The sequence below is a fragment of the Oculina patagonica genome, chromosome 8, assembly GCF_052425735.1.
Source record: "Oculina patagonica isolate OP01 chromosome 8, crgOcupat, whole genome shotgun sequence".
In the NCBI taxonomy this organism is placed as follows: domain Eukaryota; kingdom Metazoa; phylum Cnidaria; class Anthozoa; order Scleractinia; family Oculinidae; genus Oculina; species Oculina patagonica.
The window spans coordinates 23,664,178-23,676,145 of NC_135765.1; the positions used below are offsets into that span (position 1 = coordinate 23,664,178).

The window sequence follows — 11,968 nt, forward strand, 5'->3', positions numbered from 1 at the left end:
GCATTCAATTGTACATGTATGGTATTATAGGAAAATATATTTTTTATATACGTATATAACGAGGATAATTATTCAGGGGACCAAGAGCTTCCATATAAAAGTGATGGGGTTCATGTACCTCTAGAGTTTACAATTTATGTTTGCTACCGACTAGATCACATGTATATTAAATTTGAGATAATCATAATTGGAGCCACCTTGGCACAAATTTATTAGAACAACAAATTGTAACAGAAAGTCTCCTCGCAACATTATTTAGAAAGTTATTCCCTCCCGTCATGCTTACATTTTTCCGCCTCGATTTCTCCCTCCTCCCTATTCTGTTCCTCCTCCCCAAATTTGGACGATTTTTGCGACTTCTATGCATCATGTATACAAGTTATTCCCTCCCGTCCTGCTTACATTTTTGAGTGGATTGACTTTTGATTCGAATTATCGAGAGATTAGAGCCTCCCGGGGGGGGGGGGGGGGGTACTCAAAAACGTTTTATACGGGGAGGCTCCACCCCAAGGTCTTACCCCTTACCCCCCCCCCCCCCCCAAATTTGGACGATTTTTGCGACTTCTATGCATCATGTATACATTAGTTAGTGTAATGTTTTGTTTCAGATACTGATAGTTCTAAGGGAAGTGGTCATAACAAGTGTACTCGGTGGGGAGCCACCTTGTGTAGGGGTACGGAGGCTATGCAAGATACCACCTGTCTGATGGCCAAATGTATTTGCGTCAAAAATTGTCTTAACCTCTACTCCCGATAGAGAGGGGGGGGGGGGCTATATAAACAAGAAGCCATCTTTTTAGGTCGGGGAAGGGGGTACATGAAGAGACCACCTGTCTTTTTGTAGAGTGGTGGGTTCTGTCTGAGTACAATAGTTTTGACCATTTCCCTAATAGGGATGAGTTTGGCACATGCTTAAAGAATACGTACATTCTGATATCTTTGACAGGATAGTTAAAAATCCCGACACTAAGGCCCCATCATTTTTAATGTCTCGGATATCAATTTGCTCTTGGCAAGAAAGTAAATAATATTGATCATTTGAATGTAAGAATCCTCAAAAGGGAATATTAAATAACTTGGTGATTTTACACAGCCAAGCCGAGTGAAGGTGAGTAAATGGAGAAGAAAAGAAAGTGGTTGGTATAAAAAAGTTTCTCTCTTCTCTTTTGCTCACATCGTGCCCACTTTATTATCCTATTGCGGTTTTCAGTGAAATGCGAACTCTAAAATTCAAACTCCAACTCACGTTTACGTTTTTCGCTGCCGTCAATTATACGTAATTATGGTGACTGCCAACGAACTATGACAAACAGAAAAACAAAATGGATCGAAATCTACCAATCACAATCAAGAGACGTGACCTTTTCACCCGGTTGAAGTAAGCTTCTGTTTCGCGAGGGGTCCGATCAGATGATTGACGGCAGCAAAAATCATAAACCGTTGGTCGAGGATTGCATTTCAGAGTTCGTATTTCACTGAAAACCGCAATAAGATAGCTTGCTGTGTAACACCTTGAACTGTTAACTTAAAAGTGTTTATGTTGAACACCGAAATTCTTATAATTTATTACAAACAAGAACATTCATTAATTACTGGAGTTGTGTGTTGTGTTTGGGGGAGGGGCAGGGGGGCGTGGAAGTTTGGGGGGGAACTCTATGGGAGGAAGGAAAGGAGATGGCGGGTAGTGAGCAGGATTTGCAAGGCAGGGAGACCAAGACCCCTTTTTTGCATGACATTTTGTAATACAAATACCACAAAGAGGCAGGAACTCCTTTGGAAGGGACAGGAGCCCCTGACTACAAGATATGAGATGCGGATAGTTCAGCCCCCCTGTTCCCCCACGGCCGGCCACCCCCTGGGCCCACTTATATCAAAACTCATTCCCGCTTACAATGTAGTTTTAAATCTTCACAATTGTGGAAAATTTCAATTGAAAAACCACTATAAATGATAATTAAATAACCTTGCAGCGCTTAGCGACTCCACACATGTATTTCATCTCCATCTCTCATGTTGTACGTGTATAGCTTCTTTGGGCCATATTTCATTTCGTCAAGAGCAAAGCAAAACTCAACGTCATGGTAAAGAATCTTAAATCCTGAAGGTGGTAATCCTATAATCTCACTTAAATATTTCTTCAAGCTTGTTGTGCTCTGCATAAGGTTTATTTCCCTCTTAAAAAGGGGTTCATCATCAAATATAAAGGAAATCACGGCAGATTCTTTTGGCTTCAAGTTGGCCTCAGCCAGTCGGTCTAACACGCCATAAGTATTCACCAATTCATGATACCTTGAAGGTGGGCTTTCGTCATCCATGTGATGTCGAATGAAAAATCGTTCAGCGTCTTCTCTTTCCATTTCAGTCACCCCAGTCTTGTTCAGCTTTTTTATGTTAGGAAGCCTGGCAATCAGCAGTTGCCGTTTCTCTTGGTCTGAGTACTGATCTAGCAGGGGAATCCCCATAAGACTGACATCTGTCAATCCTGGGAAGCATTTTAGCGCCTCAATGGCTTCCCATGTGTCCAGCAGACTATCATTTAGGTTCAGAACCTTCAGGTTTGGAAACTGTTGTGGAATCTCTATAGTTATGATGTTTTCTAGAGGACACTCTGACATGCGTAGCTCTATCAAGCCTGGGAACACAAATCCAAGCTTTCCAATCTCGTCCCACTGTGTGATGACGTGTTTGTTTATTGACAGGCTTCTGATGCTGGGACATTGCTCTGGTGAGTCTGGAATGCTTTCATAGCCATTAAGACTCAGGTATAGGTCTTGCACTCTATAGTTTAAAGAAAAACTCTTATTAGTAACAAATGTAAAACATCCTCAAATTTCCTCAAAATGCCACAGGAACAAAACGAAAAGGAAATTGAATAAAAGCTGTGCACATGCAGTTGTAAATGTATTTTTTTGTTCAGTGTACTTTGAACAGGATGTCGAATAGACTTTCTGAAAGTCCTTTCAATTTTTTTTTCCTGGTAAGTTGAGCGACTTCGGTGAAATTATAGCTCTCTTTAGAGACTCATGAGACGTCGACTTGGAGTAAATCCAGATGTCTAAGGGACATCAGAATTAAACTGTACCTTTGACTAGTCTCAACATTGTTTCAAGGGGATTCTAAAGGTTCAATCCAGTGGATTAAAGGATCCAAGTGGATCATTAGCCAGCACATACAGTCATACAATTCCAACCAATTTCTGTAAGAGGCAGCAACCTTACATGTAGCTACCTCGAGCTCCCCTGGATGAGATGCTAGTCTATCGGAGGTACCCCCCCCCCCCCCCAGCACTATAAGGGGTGGTGAATGGTCCTTCAAAAAAGGTGAGTCTCGCAGAATTTTACGCAAATTTCAGGGGTCTCGTCGTCTCGAATTTTTCTTTGATGCCTTCTCGGAGTCTCAATTTCTTTTGCAAGGCTAAAAAGGTCTCGGGCTCGCAGAAAAGATATCAGTCTCGCCGTCTCGCCAAGTCTCGCATTTACCATTCAACACCCCTACTATATGAGGCGGCCCTAAAAGATCACCAACACTGGGCATTTACTTTGAACATACAGAGGAATGCAAATAAAGTTCACCGAATTTCAGCTTTTCATGCAATTTATTTCATCAATGCCGATATTAGGTGGGAAGAAGCAGGTTTTTCAGCTGAGATTTCAAAGTATGGTAATTTCACTATAAATAGTCCTAGAGCTGTGTGAAAGTTTGAATGCTTGTAAACATCAAAGTTCACAAAATATCTAATATAATTTACAAGTATTTTATTTTGAAGAATTCCCATCCTTGGTTACCTAAAGAAAAAATTTGTATTAGTTAGCTTATTGAAATGTCTTTTAAAATCCTAATCTGGGTCAAGCAAGCTAGGCACTGTGCGGAAAAACATTGTCGGCACAATGACTACTGACACCTCCCCCTCCCCCTAAAGAGGGATCAGAAAGGGTTCTTCTTAGGAGAAATTAGGACTTGATCACTTGTGTTGATAATAAGTTCAATGCTAAACCTACCCAGTGAGACAATTAAGAAGAGAATAAACTGTCTCCAAAGGCATGGCAGTGTTATTCAGAATGAATTTTTTGATGGACGCCAGTGACACCTTGCAGTGCTCTCCCATGAATGGAGTTAAGTCGTCAATCCTTTGTGACAAGTAATTTTAACTTAGGTTTAGAAACTCCAACTTCTGTAGCTGACTAATTATTTGAAATACCTACAGGACCAAAGAAAACATATACATCCCCTTTAACTAAAAGCTAGCATGGCACAAGCTAGTCATTAAAGAAGTATACTACGCTTCCACTGTACTGAGGCCTCGAAATAAAGGAGGGTAAGAGAGGAAGGGACTAACTATCCTGCACGTACGCAGTTGATGTAGTGAGACAATAGGGAGACACCTCATTACATATTTATACCACATAACACTCAGTTCATGTAGAATACTAGCTACTTCAGGACTAAACAGCACTGCGGTTAGCCTAACTAGCACTGCGGTTAGCCTAAAGAGAACTCTGGTTAGCCTAACTTGCACTGCGGTTAGCCTAAAGAGAACTCTGGTTAGCCTAACTTGCACTCCGGTTAGCTTGAATAGCACTCAGGTTAGCCTACTTTAGCTTGGGTTGCTTGCGGTTAGCTTTTATAATTAATTAGGGTTAGGATTTCTATCTAAACAATCAGGAATCCTGGCAGCTGGTCGTAGGTGGCCTAGTGGATATCGCTACCACTTAGCATGCCGGCGACCCAGGTTCGAAAACCTCTTGGTCTCAACTGTTTAACTTAAAAAAAATAAGTGTGATTTATACCTCACTACATACATGTATACTGAGCGCTAAAATAGTCACTCCCAGGAGGGAGGGAGGGAGGGAGGGAGGGAGGGAGGGAGTGAATTCGAACTTAGCTGAACTTGCAATCTTATATTAAGTAGGACTGAGTGTTGTCCTTTAGGAACAATAAAATGGCATGCAATTTTTTAAAAGAAACCTTAAGATACAGTACTGTAGTGCTCAGTGTAACAATCACTGTATTAAAAAAATGTTTGAGTACTTATATTTTTGCTCAGCTACTATACAATGATATAATTTCCAACCTCACGAAAATCAGAAAGATCATTTTTTGCCAGATCTAGTTTCTCAACATTTGGACAAATCGATGCAATCTCTCCAACAGGCCCTGCGCAGTTGATCCCACGGCCATCAAGGGTGACGATTCTTTTTTGGTAGTGTTCTGACTAGCCAAAAGAAGCTGAAAATGATGTGTGTTTGTAAGTAACTTTGTAAAGAACTACAGATAAAGAAAGTCTTGGCAAACATGACTTTCAGGCAAAATGACTGGTTACCCCAGGGGGTACTCAGCATTTTAAGTGACGGGGATGATCGAATAGGGGCAAAAATCAAGACCCAAAAAAATCCCTAGGGCTTCCAACATAACCCAAAAAAATCCCTAGATAAAAAATTGACCCCTTAAAAATCAATAGCAAAACACGTTTGTTTGTACTTTATTCGCAGAACTACGCAGCCAAGGCACTACCACAAATGTTTAGATTGTTTTCAATACCCAAAAACATCCCTACTCAAATCAAAAAAAAAAATTCTTGCCAAATTTTCCTACCAAAAAAAACCCCGGAATCAAAAATTTCAAACCCCAAAAAATCCTTCGATCATCCCCATCACTTGAAACCCCGAGTACCCCCCCTGGGCTGGTTACCTACATTGTACTGTTATATTTCAGTAAAGTTGTATAACAGTATCACTAAGTAAAATGTTGTTTTTTCAAAATATTACCCTAAAGATTCAATCTCTTAGAAGTCTGAGGTTCTGAATTGAAGGAATAACACAGGCATAACAAGATGGCACCTGGGGAGGGGGTTAACTTCCTATGGTTGACCATGTGGGGAAGCTGTGTCCGAAGGAGCTACCTTTTCAGGCTGTAGCTGGTATATATAATAATAAAAGAGTGGGGATTTCACAAGTTGGAGTATACCAAAATCCAAGGGAAACTGTGATTTAGGTATCTAAAAGTATCTTTCAAACTATCTTGAACTGACGAACTGAATGGTCAATTCACTTTTAAGTATTTTAAGGGGAGATTCAAATAAAAAAATTAAAAAAAAAAAGAGTTGCAGTGTCCCTTCTGTGGGTATGTGAAAGAAGTACCATGTTAATGGTATATAAATGTATGAAGGGCAATGGTTAAGACCTCAGGGTAGAGCCTCCCTATGTAATTTTGTTTTTAATTAAAGGAGGGTGAGGGAGGGACGGAGGGACGGAGTAAAGGTTAGTTTAAAATGTTGTAACTTTTCACCATCTTAGTTTGAGAAGGAATGTACTAGCGTCTAGATAATAAAGTTTGTTGTGTATCTTTTATGCCAAAAATAGTACATGTAATTCATAATGTTATTTTATGGTAGTACTTTAAAAGCTCATGTTAAACTTGGTCCTTATAGGGAATATAGTTTTGTATGATTTAGTAGCTGAGACAAATGAGGCAGCAAAATAAACCCTTTGGTCTTAGATCGCCCCCCCCCCCCCCCCCACCCTCTCCTAGCCCCATCAATCCCCATTGTATAAAAAAAATGAAAAAAAAAATGGACCTGGGGCAGAGAGCTGAACTTACAATCTCAAGCTTACAGAAGTAGATCTAAGATGGCTCGTTCTCAATTGTCATTTAAGAGCAAATGAACTACCACGGGCTCAACGTAAGGGTTTTCACGTTCGAGGCAGACCATTTGGCTATATACATGATCATGGTTTCTCCTTGAATCGAAACATTGGTTGAGAAAAGCTGTCCCTAAATCGACATTTCTGTGAACGGCTATTGAAGACGAAAAAAATACTTATAAACAACGCATTATCGGGTCGTGTTTGGAGGCTAAAGGGGAACAATGAGTGTCCATTATTCAATTATTCCTATTCTTATTTTTTTTTATTGCCTTCTGCTTCCAGTCAGGTAAGAATATATTATTCCAGAGAAATGCCGCTGATCATTCCAAAGGAAACATCACCTCTGTTGTTCCATTATTCCCAAAAGTCGGGAGCATTAGTCCATTATTCCACCACAAATATTTTCGTTACTTTTTCTTATTTCACTATTCCTCTTCAGCCCCCCGTAAGTGTCAAACATACCAGTCATTGGAATCAAGGAAACTTCAGCAAATACAAGCTGACCTGAAATTTAATAGAAATATCTCAACTACAGTTTCATAAGATACTTAGTCAAATACAGTCAGTCAATGTTAACCAAATACATGCAATTGCAGCCAGACTAATCTTGCGAGGTCACGAGCCATATCGGTGCCCTGATCTCATAACGATCGATAATGGATGAGGGAAAAAAATCCCAATTATTTCTAAACAAATCAGCTTCCTGTGTCACGCAAAATCGTCGCGAACATCACTCATCAGTGACAAGGTTTAGATGCAAAGATGTTCTGTCGAATCTTATTGCAAACTTTTTAGACGTATGTCTCAACGATCAGTGCTGTAATTGCTGTAAACCTATCTCCAGGTTACCGAGTCATCTGAATCATGGTGTTCTGTCTGTTTAGCTGAGGTACGTATTCGATACTACGTATAACCTTTGTTGACGCATCTTAAATCCAAATAAACACTGCATCATTAGGTCTGGTTGCTTGCTAGAAATGAAATATTGAAATATCTTACACTAGTGAAACATACTTTAGCTGCAGTAGATTAAGGAAAGAAAGTGGTTTACACTCTCAGATTGCAAAGTCTGCCCAAATAAAACATAAGAGGCATTTATCGTGTAGTATCGCTTTACTGCTCCAGTGCTACTCGTAATTTGCATTTCTTCGACTCGCCCCGAGGGCTCGCCAAATTGCTACAAGACTCTATTGCTAAAATATATACAGTGGTAAATTCAAACGTTTATTCACCGCTTCACAGCCTTTTAACAATAATTCACAGCTTTCGATCAGCATGTTTGCAACTAGGAACACAGCGAACACATCACACAGTGCGAGAGTCACGTGATGCTACAGAGGGTCAAAAGTCTCCGGTTTCTTACACAGTCTACCCCTGCGGGTATAGCGGGCTGTAACAAATGTATAATGAAGTAAATTATACAGCAAAAGTAGAGATTACAATTGATGAAGTGTTACAAACAAATCATTACCATCATGGATATCTAGTGTAAATTGTAATTACTGAAGCGAACAAAAAAAATTGCAGTTCCGTTCCATTTCATGAACAGGGCTGACAGGTTGGTCACAAGGCACTTTGTTGATTTAGAGATAAGGGAAAAATCCCTTCTCCTTGACCTATTGTTGCTAATGTGCTAACCAAAGTTAGGCAAAGTTCTGCTGACAATTTAAACAAAGAAGTATTTCGCTTCACTGCAGGTAATTCTAAATAACAAAAACAGCTTGCCTGCAATGCCTGCAAAGAAGGAAATATAATGGTTCCATAATGTTAAGCACCAATGTTTTGCTGCCCTCTCATGAGCTGCCATGACCGGCAGACAAACCAAATAGTCGGACATTCTTCAAACCGTATGAACCAAACGCGCTGAAACTTGGCATGAACCTTTGAAATACCGTCACTTGCATCTAAGCGTGAACACTCACCGCTGAAACATGATCTAATTGGGTGTCAAACGTGGCATGATTCCTCATCAAACGTTGAAGTTTTGTAGACCGTAACGACAACTTTTGTGCTTAAAATTCTCACCATAAACACTGAGTACGGGTTAAACTTTGCACTAAAAGTGTTTCAAGTGAACCTGCAAATGCATATCAACACAGATCAGGATCAATTTTTCGAAACAAGTCTCAAAATCCAATCTTTCAGCCATTTCGAAACCAGAATGTGTTGAACTTTCGGCGCGAAAGTTGCCGTTACGGTCTGCCAAGCTTCAACGTTTAATGACGAATCATAAAACGTTAAATACTCAATTAGATCATGTTTTGGCGGCGAGTGTTCACGGGTAGATGCAAGCGACGGTATCGTGTTCTAGCGCTAGCTTAAAAATAATGCAAAACAACATTCGGCATTGCTGATCCTAGCAGTATGCAGGACGCGTGTCACTTATCAACCTAGTAAAATGGCCCAGCTCACAACGAGTCTCTCGTAGCTCAGTTGGTTAGAGCGCCCAACCAGTATCTGGGAGGTCATGGGTTCGATTCCCGTCGGGGACTTAAATTGTTTCTTTGTCCCATGCTCGTGTCATTGTTGAAAAATTCATCTTCATTAAAATGACAAGTTGTTTGCAAGATAAAATTGTATCATTTGTTTGAGTTTCTAAACATTTCGGCATAAAATCGTCCAGCTTTATAGATTGCTAAGATTTGATGCAAAATCCCGATCTTTCAATCTTTAACACACGTTGTCACAGTGTTGTCAGTGATATCACCCTTAAAAGGGGTGGACATTTGGTCAAGATAGCTATCACATTTATGCGGCAGTTGAGGCGAACAGAATAATATAATAGTTTTTTAGAGCAAAATTATGAAGTCGCTGTTAATTTTTGCAAAATCTACGATTAGGATTTTCACGTAACTTGCTGTGGGTGAACTTTACATGTTGCCAACGTGTTTGAGGTCATTACAAAAAAATTCACCGTGGCATTTAAAAAAATAATCTCGTTTTATTTAAAAAAGAAGGCTTCAGAAAACCGCTTATAACTTAAATAAATCTTGCTTGATCGCCACAACTTAATGATTTTACATTATTTCAGGATTCTTCTGTCAGGCTTTAAAAGTTCTGCGAAGTCGATCAATGATTTGCTTTTCAAAAACGTGTTTCAAAAAAGGACCTGTCAGACCAGTAAATACCCGCGGGCCCCATTAAGCGTTGTTATTTCACTTAGCGGTGATATAGTGCCTCAATGAATACTCTGTCATGGAGAACTCTGACTTGTGTTGTCTAATTGTTAAATAGATAATTGAGTAATTAAAATCAGATATTTTTCTCAACGTGTTTTTCAGCCATGGCCCAAGGTCAAGTCCCATCACCGTCTGATGGAAAACTTGATTTTGATGATGATACTTTAAGAGGTAAGAAAAAAAACAGCAAATGGTAGAAAGTTGAAATGAATTTTACGTGCTCTTATTAGTTGGTAAATTGCATGTGCCCTTACCAACAAAAACGTGGCGCGTAAGAGCCCACGAGGGAACATTTTACTGAAGGGTCTCCTGGTGGATATCACTGTGTTCAAAACGAGAGCCCCGGAGCGAAGATGTTACTTTTCTTTCCTCAGAAGGGAGAAAAAGGGAGGAGGAGAGTTTTTCGGCCCTTTAGGCCTAGTGATCTTTTAAAGATCTTATTGACTTAAAAAAGTGTACTCTTTTTAGATGCAAAAGAATATTGAATTACATGCAGCTGTCAAGAAAGGATGTACTGCATTTTAACTGCCAAACTTATGCACCAATGGTGCCACTGGACTAGTGGAGTCTTTTTAGATGAAAAAGAATATTGATTATGCAGCTGTCAAGAAAGGATGCACTGCAGAATTTTTAACCGCCAAACTTATACACCAATGATGCCCAGCCAAAGCCACTAGCTGCGTCTTGGAAATGATATAGGAACTATGCCACTATATGTTACGTCCCTTTTGCAATTTACAAAAATTACCGTTAATTAAAAGGAAAAATTCAAAACCTACAGCTGAGACAGAAAAATACCAAAAAGGAAATAATAAACCAAAGCAGAGCAAGGGTGGTTAGGACGACTGGGCGAGAATAAAATGGATTCCAAACAGAGAGCTTAAAAAAAATAGTTGTACCATCAGTGACATTGTTGCATTTTTAAAAGAAAGAAAAATAACAACATCATTATTAATTGATTTCTTGATTGTCCTTAGTTTTAGTTATATTTAATTTTATTAGGGCTTTGTAAGAACGTAACCTGGTTTAGGCATATTTGAAAGTAATTACTATGTAACCGACTTTTTTTTAGCGATAGCCAACGTGTACCTCCTAGAAGGTAACAAAGAATATAACAATAAAGACGTTTTCAACGCCATATACTTCTACACTGAAGGACTTCAAGTGAACTGCAAGGATGACGAACTGAATGCCAAACTGTACAGCAACAGGGCAACAGCCTATTTCCATTCAGGTGTGATCTCGGTTTAGTAATTCATATTTATTAGTAAGACTGTGTTTAAGCGCCAACCATTCTGCCGCCTATTTCATATAATCTCTAGCTAGGCCAAACTGAATTGTCAAACTGAAATGTCCATGCACATCAATTTTAGAATATTGGAAACGAAAAATTAGGAAAGTAGTGTTCTTGAAAATTCTTACGACAATTACTGAGATGAGAATTTACTGATTTCATTGTTCCATTCGCGCTTTAACCTGGATATCAGATAATTATAGCTAACTCGCGCAACGCGCCCGTTTGTTATATTTAACAATTATTCCACGAGCGCGCGTTGGATATGAGTTGATTTGTTTTATTCAAAACGCCCAAAGAAGTGCAAAATTTGAACTCCCCAGCTGTTTTCGTTGACGCGTATCGGCTACCATATTTGTGGTCATTGGTATATGAGCTCATATACATTGCCTGTTAACCAATCAAAACACTGGAATTGCAATATACCATTGCTAGTTTTTAATAATATCTCATATCCAACACGCTTATGGAATAATTAGTCTTCAAGATCCAGGGGGCAACGTCTTTTAGAACGCTATGGCCGGTAACCGGCCTGGGACGAGAACCAAGGAACATTCTCGTCCCTATGGCCCTTTTCTTTTCTCTTAGTAGGCAGGGTCTTGAAAAGAAAAAACGAAGAGCTGTGGGGAATTTTGAATTAATCCAAAGTTCTGGCTGTTTGAAGCAAAGAAATATTGGACGGAAATCAAAAACACCATCACTCTCTCACAAAGTATATAAAAAATATCACGACTGCATACAGGAAGACCGGAACTCCTAGAATCCAGGACTGGAATCCTGTGTCTCCAGAGCCCTTCGTTTCTTAGAAAAGCGAAAAGGGCCATGAGGACGAGAATGACCGAGAAAAAGTA

At 39.5% G+C, this 11,968-nt stretch overlaps 2 protein-coding genes across 2 annotated transcripts in view; one reads left to right on the forward strand and one right to left on the reverse strand.

Moving 5' to 3' along the window:
- Window positions 1–1,815: 1,815 nt before the first annotated feature.
- LOC144663587 (tubulin-specific chaperone cofactor E-like protein) lies at window positions 1,816–5,098 on the reverse strand. Its single transcript, XM_078524603.1, has 3 exons — window positions 5,072–5,098; window positions 3,999–4,198; window positions 1,816–2,778 (listed from the first exon to the last, which is right to left on the reverse strand). Exons 2-3 carry the CDS (start codon window positions 4,103–4,105, stop codon window positions 1,974–1,976), a joined length of 912 nt encoding a protein of 303 aa, XP_078380729.1. The 5' UTR covers window positions 4,106–4,198; window positions 5,072–5,098; the 3' UTR covers window positions 1,816–1,973.
- Window positions 5,099–7,464: 2,366 nt separating this feature from the next.
- Window positions 7,465–11,968, forward strand: part of LOC144663541 (uncharacterized) — a 16,643-nt gene continuing 12,139 nt past the window's right edge. Inside the window, exons 1-3 of the mRNA XM_078524523.1 lie at window positions 7,465–7,533; window positions 9,926–9,994; window positions 10,896–11,057. Coding sequence (XP_078380649.1) covers window positions 9,928–9,994; window positions 10,896–11,057 — 229 coding nt within the window. The 5' untranslated portion in view covers window positions 7,465–7,533; window positions 9,926–9,927. The remainder of the gene's footprint in view (window positions 7,534–9,925; window positions 9,995–10,895; window positions 11,058–11,968) is intronic.

Excerpts from the sequence above, each read along its gene's own strand:
- LOC144663587 (XM_078524603.1), bottom strand. The coding sequence starts at position 4,105 with ATGGGAGAGCACTGCAAGGTGTCACTGGCGTCCATCAAAAAATTCATT. Across the intron at positions 2,779-3,998 it reads CTTCTTAATTGTCTCACTGG|AGTGCAAGACCTATACCTGA; the intron begins GTAGGTTTAGCA and ends TTTAAACTATAG.